A 17,236-nucleotide genomic window follows, 5' to 3' on the forward strand; every position below is an offset into this window, starting at 1 on the left:
GAACACTCCTCCATTGTTGGTGGGATTGCAAACTGGTACAACCATTCTGGAAATCAGTCTGGAGGATCCTCAGAAAATTGGACATTGAACTGCCTGAGGATCCAGCTATACCTCTCTTGGGCATATACCCAAAAGATGCCCCAACATATAAAAAAGACACATGCTCCACTATGTTCATTGCAGCCTTATTTATAATAGCCAGAAGCTGGAAAGAACCCAGATGCCCTTCAACAGAGGAATGGATACAGAAAATGTGGTACATCTACACAATGGAATATTACTCAGCTATCAAAAACAACGACTTTATGAAATTCGTAGGCAAATGGTTGGAACTGGAAAATATCATCCTGAGTGAGCTAACCCAATCACAGAAAGACATACATGGTATGCACTCATTGATAAGTGGCTATTAGCCCAAATGCTTGAATTACCCTAGATACCTAGAACAAAGGAAACTCAAGACGGATGATCAAAATGTGAATGCTTCACTCCTTCTTTAAAAGGGGAACAAGAATACCCTTGGCAGGGAAGAGAGAGGCAAAGATTAAAACAGACACAGAAGGAACACCCATTCAGAGCCTGCCCCACATGTGGCCCATACATATACAGCCACCCAATTAGACAAGATGGATGAAGCAAAGAAGTGCAGACCGACAGGAGCCGGATGTAGATCGCTCCTGAGAGACACAGCCAGAATACAGCAAATACAGAGGCGAATGCCAGCAGCAAACCACTGAACTGAGAATAGGACCCCCGTTGAAGGAATCAGAGAAAGACCTGGAAGAGCTTGAAGGTGCTCGAGACCCCATATGAACAACAATGTCAAGCAACCAGAGCTTCCAGGGACTAAGCCACTACCTAAAGACTATACATGGACTGACCCTGGACTCTGACCTCATAGGTAGCAATGAATATCCTAGTAAGAGCACCAGTGGAAGGGGAAGCCCTGGGTCCTGCTAAGACTGAACCCCCAGTGAACTAGACTGGTGGGGGGAGGGCGGCAATGGGGGGGAGGATGGGGAGGGGAACACCCATAAGGAAGGGGAGGGGGGAGGGGGATGTTTGCCTGGATACCGGGAAAGGGAATAACACTCGAAATGTATATAAGAAATACTCAAGTTAATAAAAAAAAAATAAATAAATAAAAATGTTTTTAAAGAGTAAAAGCAAGAGGATGTGCCCGTTGCCACTGTGCCCAGCAGGACAGGGCCCAGAAAAAAACAAGGTTTGGCGTAGTTGAAGGGAAATGGAGGGGCCACTTTCCAATAAAGGGAAAGTGGCCTATAGGGGCAGCCACCTGCAGTGCTATGAGCTTAGCAAGAACAAAGGTCAGATTCAGCTGGCCAGGTACTTGGGTGTTTGGAAGATCTTTCGTAAGACATTGGCTAACAAGAAGAGAAAAGTGCCATGGGTTTGCTGTGGGCCCTATTACCCCTACAACCCTGAGAGCCAAGCCCCGTGCTATATAACACAGGCACCAAGGAAACCCTGTTTATATCTCAGAGCAGGCCCAGGGAGTTGTGTACAAGAGTCAAGCAGGCAGCCTCCTCCAAGTACCTCCGTCAACCACTCCCTTTTCCAGGCCATCTTTGTTGTCTGAGGTCAGGAGCATCTCAATGATGCCACGGTCTTCCAGTGCCTGTTTGCGGGATAAAAGACAAGTTAAAAATCTGTTCTCATTGCTCCTGGGGGGGGGGGTGTGTCACTGCTGAAGCTGACGTAGTCTACAAAGCAAGAGAGAAGAATCTTGCACGTTATCTATGCCCGAGATATTCAACCAAGTTCCACTAACTGCTTGCTTTCCAAGTGTGACGGAGGCCGTGCCTGCTGAGACCCGGCAGGCCTCGGCTGCTTCTGTAGGGCTGATCGGTTTGCAGGTGCACACAAGCTTATAGAGAGGCTGCCTCAGGGAGGGTAGATGCCATGCTAATACATCGCAACTGACTGGGGAACCCCATTGAGAAGGTGAGGTCGCCAGGGGATCGCTATGCTTCCCCCTTCATCCACAGCGTGAACAAGCAACCTGTCTCTTCCCTACTCTGAGCCAGTGCAAGCTCAGTCAATGGCAAGAGCAATGGCTGCCTAGCCATACCTCCACAGGGCATGCCTATGGAGTACTGCCCATGCCCTTGGGGGGCATAAACAAAGCCCACTGCCGGAGGAGCCACAGGATTGCTGCCACTCAGAATGCTTGCAAACATGAGAACATTAGCCATGGTGCTAAGCACTCGGACTGTCCCCTCCACTCTTCATAGCCAGCATCTGAACAGCACAAACGAAGCTTCAGAGAGGCTGGATGAAGTCTGATCAGTGACAGAGGTCACGGGAGAGGTGGCGCTGAACTCAGAACATGTCCACCCACGCAGGCTCCACTCTGGGACTTTGGACTCAAACAATTCTACCAAGGTGGTTTTACAATGACGAGACTAGGTTGGGGATTTAGCTCAGTGGTAGAGCGCTTGCTTAGGAAGCGCAAGGCCCTGGGTTCGGTCCCCAGCTCCGAAAAAAAAAAAAAAAAGAACCAGAAAAAAAAAAAAAAAAACAATGACGAGACTATTTATTTCAACTGAATTCTTCTCGAAACAGAAAGGTAGCATTACAATAAATGCCAGGGGCTATGTACTGTGAGGACAGAACAGAAGGGGCCCCGCGTCAGGATGGTGGAGATGAGCACTTAATCCATGAGGAATGTTGCTGAGATATCTATTAAAAGCTCCTTTAACTCCCCATCTAGTTACTCACTGACACAGAACACTACATTTTTTATACCCTTAAATTTTAAAGACATTTTTTTATTTTGCCCTTTAAGAGCCAATTACTATTTCCTAAGTGCCAGCCACCTGCCAAGCACAGAGCTCACACCCTGTCACAGAAGCCTTAGGAGAGGGTAATTTTGTGTCCATTTTTGCACTTGACAGTAGGACTCGGAAAGTTGAGGGAGATCCTGCCCAAGGTCATCCAATGCCAGCAGGATACACATCTTGCCAACATGCCCAGGAGTTGCATAGCAGTTCAGGAAAGGCTCCCAGGAGCCTCCTCGGGCTGAGCTCTGGGCACCAGGGGAGCAAGGCTGTGTAGACAAGGTCCCCTGAGGAGCTACTCCTGATGCTCCTCAGAGCTCTTGTCTGCAGCTGCACCATGGATAAACAACTGCTGGGGAGGCACCCGTGCTCCAGGGAGTATGACAGAGTACCTCAGCAAGAGAAGCTCTGGAGTCCAGGCCTGGCTTTTTCTAGGTGATTCAAAGCACGGAAGTTAGACACGTGCTCTGTCCAGGATGTGGACAAGGACTGACTGCCCCTTTCCAGCTCAAGGAATGCCACCCTTCCTAGGCAGCTGGTACCGTACTGAGAGCTCTCCTCAAGTAAGAAGGAGACAGGGAGTCTGAGACCGGAAATTGGAGCACCTGAGCTTCAGCCTCCAGCTGCAAGAACGAGTCATTTCTAGACGGAGAGTTAAACTGGGGTTGAAAGCAGTAGACATGGGTGAGGCCCAGACCACCTGATCCAAAGTCATCCAACCTTTCGTCACCCGGATCCAGATCCGTTTCCTACTTCCTCAGTCACACCATGGCCAGTCCTCCAGGGAACACTGAAGCAAATGCCAATGACTCTATCATTCATTAACAGCTTACTGTATTCCTACAACAGCGCCAGGCCACCGGCGTTCACATAATACGAAAGATGCAGGTAGTACTCCTTTTAGCCTGCTTTATATAAAAGGGGGGGCTTCAGAAAACTGGGATATTAGTTCGAAACCTCAACTATCAAGTGAAAACACAAAAACAGGAACAGATGTGAATGCCAGGCCTCTTTGCTGTCACCCCACCATCCTTCTCTGTCATGCCAAGTGAATCTGCAGTCCACTCCACGATCCGATGTCCGAACACCACCCCAGAAACCCTTATAATGAGTACAGTGTGTAGACGGTCGGAGGGTTTTTTGTTTCTTGTTATTTGTTTTGTTTTGGTTTTACATATCCTCAATAAAATCTATGTGCACCACAAATCTGGCTTTTCACTGGCATGAGGCAGACGCTCCACACAGCTTTCCTCACCTCCATCTAACAGGTAATTCCTTTCTTAGTCCCTGAGGCACCGGATGTGCATTTTAGCTATCCCGCTAAACTCAATCAATAAAGGGTGAGTGACAGTTCTGCTGAGATGAGCCACGGAGAACGTTTCACTAATTAATGAGTGGCGTTGGAAGACGCGATATATTAATTTGAGGAAAGTGTCAGGGCAACATGTCACAGTCTGTAATGTAGTTCATAGGGAGGAATGACAAGACATGAACGCAGCGACTCTTACCTTCTTGATGTAAGGCATGTACGCATGGTCTCCGTTATAGGAACCGTACTCATTCTCCACTTGCACCGCAATGATAGGCCCCCCATGCTTATACTGGGGAAAAGAGATAAACAGAAGCTAAATGGGTCATGGGGGTCACAATATCTAAATTTACACCCAGCACAAATTACCAATAGCACATTATACTGAGAGCTAGAACCTCAATAGGCTTTGTGGGTCATTGGGAGTGACATCATCAGACATCAAAGCAAGGAACATCAGGCCGTGCCTTCCCGTGGAAACATCAAACAACCAAAGACTAATTAAAGCAGTGCTGGAAACCAGTCTAAGACCAAAGCAAACAAGTGTCATGATCACCGATCAAGAAGCCACTGCAAGTGATAGTGGGAAATCCGTCATGTTGGTACTCAGCCTCGGCCCCAGGCCCTCCTGTGTGCAGCACGGTGTGGTTAAGAGAAATCATCTCAAATTCCACTTCCAACCCCAGAATTGAAGCTTATTTATAATATTCCAGTCTGCCTGTTGGACTGCCTGGTAGAGAGGCTTCTATTTCAGATGACTTGAGACCCAGGCTAGACGCTGAAGAAGGCAGTGGCAGACACAGTAGCATGTCAACACCAAAGAAGACTGCAGACTTGTGATTGACTGGAGCAATAGAATTATGGGCCAAAGACTATGAAGAAACTGCATTCTAGAAGGAACTGCAACGAGACTTCTGGGGACATGATGACTGGTAAAGGAAATCAAGGCTTGGGTAGAAGATGGACAGTATGAATAGAATATATGTCCAGAAAATATGAGCATCCTGGGCTGGCCTTCCAATTTCAAAACCCCATCAATTGGTGAAGGCCTTCCCTGACCATCTGCAGAAATAGGGAAAGATGTTTTTTAGTGCCTATTGTTCAACCAAAAGCCACAGGGCAAACACACACACAAAGAAACATGGAAGTTGGAAAGCTAATCCAGTAGAAAATACTCAAAACTTTCCTAGTATTTGCCAGGCCCTAGGTTTGATGCTCAGAAACACGTATCAAAAAGAGGGGGAAAGAGCAAGACTTGATTTGGTGGAAAGGAGAACAAGATGAGAGGATATTAAAAGGACTTTGATCAAAGAACATGTGTGTGTGTGTGTGTGTGTGTGTGTGTGTGTGCGCGCGCACATATATATGTGTGTTGCAATATGTATGTGTGTTGCACATATATGTGTGTGTGTGCACATATATGTGTGTATGTGTACATATATGTATATACATCACGCACACATGTGCATATAGATATACACATATACACACAAACACACAAAACAGATTTACTAGACAAAGGGGATAATAAATGAACTTGAAAATAATCATTTGAAGTTATCTTCCTTAAGGTAAAGAAAAGAAAAATCAATTAAAAAAATGCAAACAGGGCCTAATGAACTTAGGTAATACCTTTTATCAGACCAATATACTTATCCTTTGACATGGAGGAAAAGGAGGAGGAGAAGAGAGAGAAAATGCCAGACCCCTAGATGAAGAGCGACAGGCATTCAATGGCTATTAGGAGAGGAAAAGTCAGTCTTCTCTAGAGAAAAGTCCCCCAGTGGGTTATCCAATAACAGTTGTCAGCACCAAATACACAGATATAGAGCAACACTAAATGAACTCAGCAACACAAAATTAAATACATATTTCTTATATATGTATATATGTGTATTATATACATATTTAGAGAAGAGGTCAATAATTGCAGTGGGAGTGGGAAGAATATGGAAGGAGTTGGAGGGGGAGGGGTAGAACTGGTGGAATTATAATACTCATATAAAAATCTCAAAAAATAAAAATTTAAATTTAAAAGGAAATATATAGAAAGGGTATTTAAGGAATTAATGGCTGACCGGGCATGGTGGCATGCACCTGTAATCCCAGAACTTTGGGAGGCCGAGGTAGGAGAATTATGAGTTTAAGACCAGCCTGTGTATAGTGTGAATTTGAGCGTGAGAGCAAAACCTCATCAAAGCTTTAAAAGACAGCGGGGTGGGGGGGTGGAAGCAGGAAGAGAGATGGATAGAGGGAGAGAGGGAGAGAAGGAAGGAGGGAGGGAGGGAGGGAAGAAAGGGAAATGAAAAAGGAAAGGGAAAAGGGTGGAAAGGAAAGAATAGTTGAAATCCCTCAAATTTGGAGAAAGACCTGGAGATGTAAGTATGTGTGTATGTGTGTGTACACATATGTATATATACACAGACACAGACACAGACACAGACACAGACACAGACACACACACACACACACACACACACACACACACACACACACACACACACACACACATATAAAACCCAAAATCTCAGCAAGTCCTACATAGTGATGTTTTATGATACGAAGCCATTGGAAATATGAGGGAGGGAGGGAGGATGGGATACCTGGAGGAAAACGATGTTACAATTTACAAAAACCTGTCAGCGAAGCTACCAAGAGGACCCCAGCTGCAAGTCAAAAGACAGTGGGATAGATAATATGTTCATTGCACTGAAAGAAAACTGGTGTTAACTGGAAACTCTTTATCTTGGAAAAAAAACTTTACAAAGATAAATTTACAACAAAGGGAAGTTGAAGGAGTTGATTCCTTCACACTTAGTGTGCAATTAATTCCCCAAGTTGAAATGAGTGCTAGACAACCTGAAGCTATATAAAATGTATCCTCCAGAAAAGACAAGAAACAACACAGTACCCTGAAATAGCTCGACACATGTCTTTTCTCTTGGGCAAGACAGGCCGTTTTCTAGTAGAGACCCTATGTTAGGCCACAAAACAAGTTTTCATAAATTTTAAAACACTGAAATCCAAGTGTTGTTCTACTTACGATGGTGTAAAATAGAAGTTGAGAGCAAAAGAAAACTGGGAAGTTCACAAACTCATGGAAATTCAACGATAATCTTCAATAACAATGGCTAATGAAGAAATCACCATAGTAGCAAAAAAAAATTAGATAAATGAAACCGAAAACAAACAAAAAACTAACAAAATGCAGGGAATTCCCAGCTGTGCACACATTTAAAAGGTGAAGCGTCAAAGATTGACCGTCTGCCTTCATGTCTAAGAAATCGGGAAAGCTCCAGCGCACACTTCCTGCACTGGGCATGACAAAAAGTGAAGGCTTGTGGTTGTTCACGGTGCTTAGAGTGAGTGCTCAGCCCTCAGTAGGACATTTCAGCACTTCCTGTAAGGCTTGGGGTCAGGGAAAATGGGGGACATCGTAGAAAAGATAAAAGACGTTCAAGCCAGAAGATAGGCTGGGGAAGTCTTTGCAACGCCATCTTGAGGGCTGGCACAACCACTGCGAACAGAACCTTATAAGGGATAGAGCTGCCTACATTGGCTCTGAAACAAGACTGGGCCTGTCAACAGCCAATCAATAATAAGAAAGGGACCTGAGGGCCCGCCCCTTCCCTGATTGGCTATAAGCAACTGACAGATTCTAGGGAGGAACAGTCCCTGTTTTCAGTGGAGCCCACCAGACTCACAGGGTTTACACAGATAACTGTGGTTAAAAATCAGCGGGTGATGAAATTTAAATAAAAAGGCAAGGGACCTGGAGGGAGGAGGAGCTGCGACAGGTTAGAAGAGACAGAAGAGAAGGTAAGGGAGGAGAGTAAACACAACACACTCTATGCTCACGTGGAACTGCTACAAACAAATTTCCTCAAGTCACTGAAAAGAACAGAAAAGGAGATATAAGGTTTCAGAAGGATTAAATTAAGTTGAGCCAGAAAAATTTTAAGAGATGAGAAAAAAATTACACATCTAAGACCTGATTTTTAAAAGAAAAAAATCTATAAAACTGAGAAAAACTGAGCTGGAGAAATGGCTCAAAATGCGGATGCTCCCATTCCTTCTTAAAAGGGGGAAAAATATCCACAGGAGGGGATATGGAAGCAAAGTTTAGAGCAGCGACTCAAGGACTGGCCATTCAGAGCCTGCCCCACATGTGGCCCATATATATACGGCCACCAAAACTAGATAAGATGGATGAAGCTAAAAAATTCATGCTGAAAGGGACCGGATATAGATAGATCTCTCCTGAGAGTCAGAGCCAGAGCATGTCCAGTACAGAGGGCAATGTAGTAGCAAACCACTGAACTGTGAACAGAACCTCCTTGGGGTGGGGGTAGGAGGAAGGATTGAAAGAGTTGAAGGAGCTTGCAACCCTTCAAACAACAATGCCAACCAACCAGAGCTTCCAGGGACCAAACCACTACCGAAAGACTATACATGGACTGACTCGGCTCCAACAGCATATGTAGCAGAGAATAGCCTTGTTGGGGCACCTGTGGAAGGGGAAGCCCTTAGTCCTGCCAAGGTTGGACCCCCAGTGCAGGGAAATATGTGGAGGCAGTAAGGGGGCTGTATAGGAGGAATACCCATATCGGGGAGGGGGAAAAAGAGGGGAGGCAATGAGGGCTTATGGACAGGAATCCGGGAAGGGGAATAACATTTGAATTTTAAGTAAAGAAATATATCTAATAAAAATGTTTAAAAAAAGAAAAGAAAAGGGGGAGGGGGATAGGATAGTAGACTTATGGCTGGGAAACCAGGAAGGGGGATAACATTTGAAATGTAAAGAAAAAATATCCAATAAAAAAACTTAAAAAATAAAGAACACTGCTCTTCCAGAGGACCTGAGTTTCACTCCCAGCAACCACATGGCAGCTCACAATCATCTATAGTGGGATCTGATGCCCTTTTCTGGTGTGTCTGAAGACAGCTACACACACACACACACACACACACACACACACACACACACACTGAATAAATAATTCTTTTTAAAAAAATGAAAAAAACCTTGTAGTTAAACTAAGAAAAATAGAAGACTCTACTAAAATCAGAAACTAAACAGCACATGGTTACTAATTTTATAGAAGTCATAAAAGAGGAGCGTGGATGCCTCCTCAACCCTTCTCTCAGAAAAAAAAAAAAGGCAGCTTATTTAAATACAGACTCCGCAACTAATCAGCATGCAGGGAGTGAGTAACTGTCAGATTCTCAGCCATAAGTGAGACATCTTCACCACATCCCTTCCACCCATGGCTCAGAAAAATCCCAAAACAAAAGGCAGGAAGGTAACAAGAGGCAGACGTTAGGGCAGTTGCTATGTCCTGGAGAGGAGTCAGTTTTCTTCAGGTGCACAGCACCCCACACACACAAACACAACAGTTGGTGGGCCATGCACTAATGGATGGCCCCAAACCCATATATATGGGCAGTTCAAATTGAAGAATGCATATTTATGTTTTATAAATACAAACTAATTCATATATATATACACACACACATATGTGTGTGATGTGTGTATGTGTGTGTATATATATATATATATATATATATATAGAGAGAGAGAGAGAGAGAGAGAGAAAGAGAGAGAGAGAGAGAGAGAGAGAGAGAGAGGAGAGGAAATTGGAAACGGGATATGACATGGTTTGCAAGAGGAGGTCCAGAAGTTACTGAAGTCAGGAATGCAAGTGCATATGGTTAAAATTAAATAGCATTATGTATGAAATCGTCAAATGATAAACGAAAGTATTATGGTTTTTAAAAGAGAACTTTAAACAACTATATACAATTGAGCAACCTAGATGAAATATATGAATTCCTTAGAAATAAATAATTCCTAGAAATACAGTAAATCATGAAGAAAAAGAAAGTGTATACACACCTGTACTGGTAGAGAGTCTGCATCAGTAATCAAGAACCTCCCAGTCAAGAAAAGTCCAGGACCACAGGCCCCACTGATGAATTGTATTTTTGTTACTTCTTTTTTTTTAAAACAAGTTTCAAATGTATAGCTCAGGCTGCCCTGGACCTAACTATGGCCAAACTGACCTTCAACTTACTCTGTAGCCAGGGTGTCCTTGAACACTCAATCTTCCTGCTTCTGTCTCCCTAGCATTAAGATTAGACTCAGCGTCTCTATTAAATACTGAAAGCAGAATTAACACCAATTGAAGTTCAGAAATACTTCCTATATTATTCAATGGAGTCAGTACCACCAAGCCAGAGAACACTATCAACAGACAAAACAAAACAAAACAAAACAAAACACTAGCCAGCAGCTTCCAGGTGGCAGAGGGAGGCAGAACTCTGTAAATTTAATATCTGCCTGGTCTACATTGTAAGTTCCAGGTAAGCGGGGCTATAAAGTGAGCCACTGTTCCAAAACAAACAAAAGCACTACAAACTAAACCTTGATTCAAAGGATTACATACCAAGAGCAAATAAGATTAAATTCTGGGATGTAAGGATAACCAATACAAAACCCAATATAAACCATATTCTGAAAATTAAGGGAAATTTCACACAATCTCCTTTTTATACATAAAAGGCACTTGACAGAATTCAATGGACTTGAAGAATAAAAACATTCAACAAACTAGGAACTACCTCAACATAATAAAGCCAGAGTAGGAGAAGCCCAGGGCCAACGTCACACTCAGAGATGAACAACCACAACCCTTTCCTCTAGACACAAGCAGGACAAAGACTCCTTCTTCACTGACTCTGCTCAATACAGTTCCAGTCCCAGCTAAAGCATTAGTCAAGCGGAAACAAGCTCACACAAAAGTTAAACATTAAATCATGACTACTTGCACACACATGAGCTTAATGTAGAAAATCATCAACAACTCCACAGACAACAGTGTTACAGTTTATGAGCCAACTCGGCGAGTTTACGGGACACAAGATCAACGAACAAAAGTGAAATCAGTTCTATCTCTATACACAACCAACGATCAATTCCAAACAGTATTAAAAAGAATGGAATAAGAATTTAGAGAAGGAAGTGATATACTACAAATTGATACTATAAGAAAGAAAAGAAGATAGCAATAAAGAAAGCACTTCTGGGTCCACTCGTTATTAGAGCCACTGTTTTTAAGTCAGTGCTTTACGGATGCCAGGAAATCCCTATCACAACCCCAAGGCTGTTGCTGAAATAGAAAAAGAAATTCTAAAATTCACCCGAACTCTGGACACCTAGGAGCCACACAACGTACAAAGGTTATAGAGACCTCCCACTTCTGGCTTCAAAACGTACTGCAAAGCCAGTTACCAAAGCAATGGGAGGCTGGCACAATAGCATTGTCTATTGAAATTCTTTTTAATGTTTATTGGCTTTTAAATTTTTCTTCACGCAATATATTTTGATCATATTCTTTCTCCTCTTCCAACTCAACCTAGCTCTTCCCCACCTCCCTACCCACCCAAAACTCCATGTTCTTTCTCTCTCACCCAGTAAAAAAAGAAAATAAAAAACAAAGATAAAAATACCAAAGCAAGACAAGTAACAAAAGACAACAAGCATACGGTCTACTCGTGTTGTCCAGCTACTCCTACGCGTGGTGCCCGCCCTGCAGTGGGGTTGTCACTCCACTGGGGAAAACTGATCTTCCCTCTCCTAGCCATTGTAAAGGATGCTTGCTTAGAGGTGAACTCTGTGTCCATTTCCCCTTCTCCATGCTGCAATTGTCTGGCTTGAATTTATACAGGTCTTGTGCATGCTGCCCCAGTTTCTGAGTTCTTTGCATCAGTCTCTTGGGTGTGGAGTCAACCAGCATGTCTGTCAAAACTATGACGGACACAGACATTTTCCCCATTCTGTAAGCTGCCACTCTGGGCAAATGATGCCTCTTTGCTGGACAGAAAACCGTTTAGCTTCGTGACGTCCCATTTACCAGTTGTCGGTCTTATGGAACCCCTATGCTATGGGGCCCCAGTAGGAAAGCCCTTTCCTGTGTCCATGAGTTCAAGTGAATCCTCTACACTCTCTTCGACCAGATTCAAAGTATCTTATGCTGTGCTCTCCTATTCATTTGGAGTCCAGTTTTGTAAAAGGTGATAGATATAAATCTATTTTCATTCTTCAGCCTGCAGCCATCCAATTTGACCAGCACCACTGTTGAAGATTCCATTTTTTCCACAGTGGTTTTTTTTTTCTTCTTTGGCAAAAAGTAGGTGTCCATAGGTGTGTAGTTACGTCTAAGTCTTCGATTCTATTCCGTTGACCAATGTCTGCTTTGGTCCCAACATCATGCTGATTTTATTAGTATGGCTCTGTAATGCAACTTGAAGCAGGGGATAGCGGTGATGCCAACATTTCTTTTAGTATTCAGGATCGTTTTAGCTGCCCTGGGTATCTTGTGTTCCCATATGAAGTTTGAGGGGTTCCCCCCCCCATAAAGAATTGTGTTAGTATCTTGATGGAGATGGCATTGAATCTGTAGATTGCTTTGGGCAGGATGGCTGTTTTTTACTATATTATCCTCCTGTCCCGAGAGCACGAGAGGTCTTTCCATCTTCTGTAATGTTCTCCAATGCCTTAAAGACTTCATTGCACAAGTCTTAAGGCTATCATGAAAGGTACTGTTTTCCTGGTTTCTTTCTCAGTATGTTTGCCATGTGTATATAGGAAAGATACGGATTTTGTATTACTTTTATATTCAGCTGCTTTTTCTGAAGGCGTTTCTCAGCTGTATAAGTTTTCTGGTGGAGTGCTTAGGAGACATCTTCCTTTTCTATTTGTATCCCCTTGATCCTCTTCAACTTTCTTACTGCTCCAGCTAAGACTTTAAATACTACAATAAGGTGGTGTGTAGAGAGTGGACATCCTTGTCTTCTACCTGATTTTAGTAGAAATGCTTTGAGTTTCTCTCTGCTTGGGATAATGTTGACTGCGGACTTGCAGTAGAGCCTGTATTATGTTAAGACACCTCCCTCGTATCCCTCATCTTTCTCATTTTTAGTAGCTGATAGAATTCCTGCTCTTGCACTATACCTGCTCTCCCCTGAAGCCCACATGTCCCTCCTAGGGGATATCAAGTTCCTTGAAGTTATGTGTGGCAGTTCTACAGATGGTCTGGATCACTTCCCAATTCCAGTGGTTCCACATTTTCCTGAATTAGAAGGTTAGATGTTTGAATTGTGTCGAACTTAATAAACTGATGTCATAACCTTAAGTGGTTATTAAGAAAGAGAACCTCTGAAAGGCGACTAGATCATGAGGATGGAGTCTTCACCTGTGGATTAGTGTTTCTGTGAAAATGTCATGGGGTTGGGAGGGACTTTAGAGATGAAGGACTTATCTAGTATAGGTGAGCCATCCAAGGTGGGAAAGGGGACAGAGGAGACAACCAGATGAGGTTGGAGGATTGAATGACTGAGTGACTGAGTGACTGACTGACTGACTGACTGACTGACTGACTGACTGACTGGCTGACTGACTGCGTGACTGCTTAGTTGACTGATTGACTGATTGGATTTCTCACTCTCTGAACTTTCCAGCTTTCCTGGGATTTGAAGTTGTCATGCAGTAGTCCCCCCTTAGCTGTTATTTTCAGCCATCATACAACAGCTCCCCGTTACCTGTCGTTTCCACCATAGAACAGTTTCCCCTTAGCTGCTGTTTTTAAGCCATCATATAATAGTGGGCTTGTGTTTCAGGATTCAATTATATATGACAAGTGATGGTATGGGAATATGAGATGGAAAACTCTATATACAAATCATATGTTTTAAATTGTGCATAAATTCAAAGGGAGGAGCAATCTGATGAAAGGTGGCAATGTTCCCTCATGTTCAACCTGACTGTAAATCATCTTTGTCCAGGGGGTCCGTGCTGTACATAACCTGCCTGTCAGTCACTTAGTGGCCACATCAATTTTGGATGAATTTCAGGACTGCACTGCTTGGGTATACGTAGCCCGGGCACTACTTTAAAATAGAGCCAAAGTATAAGATTAGAAATCCCAGGGGGCGAGAGAGATGGATCCGTGGTTAAGAGCACTAGCTGTTCTTCCATAGGTCAAGGGTTCAGTTTCCAGCACCCACAGTTCACTGCTGTCTATGACTACATGGAATATAATTCCCTCTTCTGGTGTGCAGACAGAAATGCGTACAAAATATCCCTATGCATAATATAAATGAAGGAATCATTTTTAAAAGATCAGGGATCCAGGTGACTTACTACAGTGCACTGCTATAATTGCTCTATTTTATGATGCTATTATTGTTAATGTCTTAGTCTGTCTGATCCATGTAAACTTTGTAGGGAACCCCAGAGTCGGCTCAAGACACCCCAAGACTATGTTCTCAGCACAAATATTTATTTGCCCCAAATGGACAGAGAGCATGGATAAGGGACAAAGACAGGAGATAGAGGAAGAGGGAAAGGGGAATGGACCAAGGGAGAAGGAAGAAAAGAGAGCAAGAAAGAGGGGCAAAAGCATTTGTGCCAGGGAGGTGGGGGACAAAGGACTGCCTGTGGTTAGAGAGAGACAGATGTGGCCCATAGGCAAATGGTGGTTAATAAAGGTAAAATGGGAAACCTGTGTTAGGATGAGGCATTTAATTTTAATTGGTCATGTTAATTAGGTGAGCCAAAGGGAGCTTTTGATTGCTGGACTTCAATACTTTAATACCTGGACCTTGGTAGTCAGCGTCAAGAAGAGAAATTGACTAAGTAAGGGAATAGACCTTGGAGGGCTAGCTTAACAAATGCAATCTAATGGTTTTTAGCAAGGCAGAGGAAATTGGGAAGACAGGTAGGGTTCGCCAGAGCAATGCTCACCACGCTTAAGCCAGAGTCCCTTCAAACTCCATTGCCCGTGTAATGTGAATAGAAACATGTTATATATGTAAGGTTTACCCCTGTGTGTGGCCTTAGGCACCCATTAAGGGTTTTGGAATATATATCTCCCCTCTAATAAGGACACTTAACATATATTTAATGATGTTTAACTTTGTACTCGAAAGGGTCAGTTTTTGTTACATACATCATACACAATAAAAGAGCAAATGAAACAACTGTGCTGTACCCATGAACGAAATTGGTTATTCTATTCGTATCCCCAGAAACCCTTCACTGCTGCTCCCTCCACATAATACTGCACCATCTAAGAGACCCCATGATCCTGGGAAAAGCTAGGCCAAGAGCTTCCAAACTTCCCGGTTCTTTTCTATTCAGTAAACAAAATGGCAGGACACCCAGTCACATCTGATGTACAATCTCAAATCTTCTACAAATAGGTAACAGTTTGTAAATATACACATGGCTCAATTGATATTGGGGTATATTTATATATAAACGGTTTCCCTTGCTTATCTGGCTTTCAAACCAACCTTGATAACCTGTTTCACCTCGCTGTTTATTTTAACTCATGTTGCTATGGATGTTCCAAACCATTAACCCAAGAGTGATGTTTTTTAAAATCAGTGCACTAGTTTCTAATGCTGTACTAATTTTTAATATCATTCTATGTGGTTTTACACAGCAACTGGGCTAATTAATCCCATTCCTGCTTGTTTATTACTTGTAACTGTAACATAAAATAGTAAGATTCTTTCTCCCGAAGTCTCATCTGAATATATTTGTTTTGAACAGTCAGAGTGAATCGGACAGCATAGGGCTGTACTTTAAAAAGATGTCAATTAGAGCTTTATACTTACACAAAATTCCTACGTCCTATCTTGGGCCTTTCCATGTGTGCTGTGCTCTGTGCGGTCACTGTGTCGCTGAGACTCTGACAGATTGATGCTTCATTTCCTAAAGCATCCTATTTGTAGCTCTGACTGGCAGACTCACGCAGGGCCTCGTACCCACCTGTTATGTCAGCCCTGGCTGGGACCACAGTAGGATCACGCTCTTTGAAAACACAAGTACCGGAGGCCCTGATGTTCTAAACTGAGCTCTCACAGAGTGGTGAAGAATGTGCCCTTGTGGTGAGAAGAACTGCAGGACCCTCATCTGTGAGCTTGCCGAGGACTGCATGCTATTTAGAAGGCAGGCAGAAGATTATAAAGCCTTTTTTTCCCTTTTACCTGAAGCGGCACCACCCTGGACATCAGGTGGTCAAAGTAAAGATCCACTGCCTTAGTGAAGCCAGGGTAAGTTGTTCTTAGCTTCATGTCAGGGTCTTGAAGGAGCCAGCTTAGAGACAGAAGTGAGGAAAAGGGATATCAGTGTCACAGTCCGTGGGTTTGCTTGGGCAGGCTAGCGAGCAGGGAGAAGGAAGCAGCTTTAACCCCCTCGAGAATGAGTCTGGAGAGCAGGTCTGGCCAGGGCTAATTACCACCCCACCGCCTCCAACTAGCTAGGAAGTCAGGAAGCTATGCACGCAGTTCAGAGGCAGATACACCACAGTGCCAGCCTGCACACCGAATGCCTTGGGAAGTTTGGGTTGAATCTCACGGCTACAGATGCTCTCAACTATCCACCAGAGCGAGAAGGGCAAAGCCTGGTCTTCAAGTATTTACACTAATGGTCCACACGGGCATCAGAGCACTCCTGGAACTCCAGCACTCCGCTGAAGCAAGGGAATCACGATCTTAAAACCAGCCTGAGCTAAATAGTGGGTTGGCTGGCCTGCGCAGACAGACCCTATCCCAAGGCTGGGAGAAAGGCAATGTCAAAAGGATTGCAAATCACTGGGACTAGAGAAGCCCAGATTCGACCTTCCAGGATGCCCCAGAAAAACGATCCTGATAGAGTTGTGAGATGGTGTCAGAGGGTCTCATGAGCCTAGGCCCTGCAGTCTGCCACCAGGGCAGCAGCAGGAGGGCAAAACGAAGTCTTCCCTGATCTGAGGAGGTCACAGATTCCAACAGAAACTCAGCACCAGGGGCTGGCTCCAAAGCTAAAGCCAAAGGGTTTCCCATCCAGTGAAGTAAGAAACAGGTTTTCTAACAAGAGGCTCTGATGGCTCCCTCCCCCTAGCTCAGAAACACTGAACAGTGACAGAAACATATCAGGGAATGTCAGTCGATAATGAAAGGCTAAAGGGGCTCTCCCCTAACCTGACCTGCATATCCTGATCTATCGAAGAGGCCTATATCCCCAAAGCACTGATACCCTACCCTCCCGAGAATCCCTCACGAATAGGTAGGTGCCCAC

At 43.7% G+C, this 17,236-nt stretch overlaps 1 protein-coding gene across 7 annotated transcripts in view; it reads right to left on the reverse strand.

Annotated features, from left to right (window-relative positions):
• The window catches only part of Glb1l2 (galactosidase, beta 1-like 2), a 51,387-nt gene that overhangs the window by 19,911 nt on the left and 14,240 nt on the right, over window positions 1-17,236 (reverse strand). For 6 of the 7 annotated variants that reach the window (XM_039081998.2, XM_039081999.2, XM_039082000.2 and 3 more), the window contains 3 exons: window positions 16,165-16,273; window positions 4,310-4,402; window positions 1,558-1,639 (listed from right to left, as the gene is read on the reverse strand). In XM_039081998.2, the coding sequence (XP_038937926.1) occupies window positions 1,558-1,639; window positions 4,310-4,402; window positions 16,165-16,273 (284 nt within the window). The remainder of the gene's footprint in view (window positions 1-1,557; window positions 1,640-4,309; window positions 4,403-16,164; window positions 16,274-17,236) is intronic. The other variant, XM_039082001.2, reaches the window with a different exon arrangement.

Source organism: Rattus norvegicus, chromosome 8 (genome assembly GCF_036323735.1).
Source record: "Rattus norvegicus strain BN/NHsdMcwi chromosome 8, GRCr8, whole genome shotgun sequence".
Classification (NCBI taxonomy): Eukaryota; Metazoa; Chordata; class Mammalia; order Rodentia; family Muridae; genus Rattus; species Rattus norvegicus.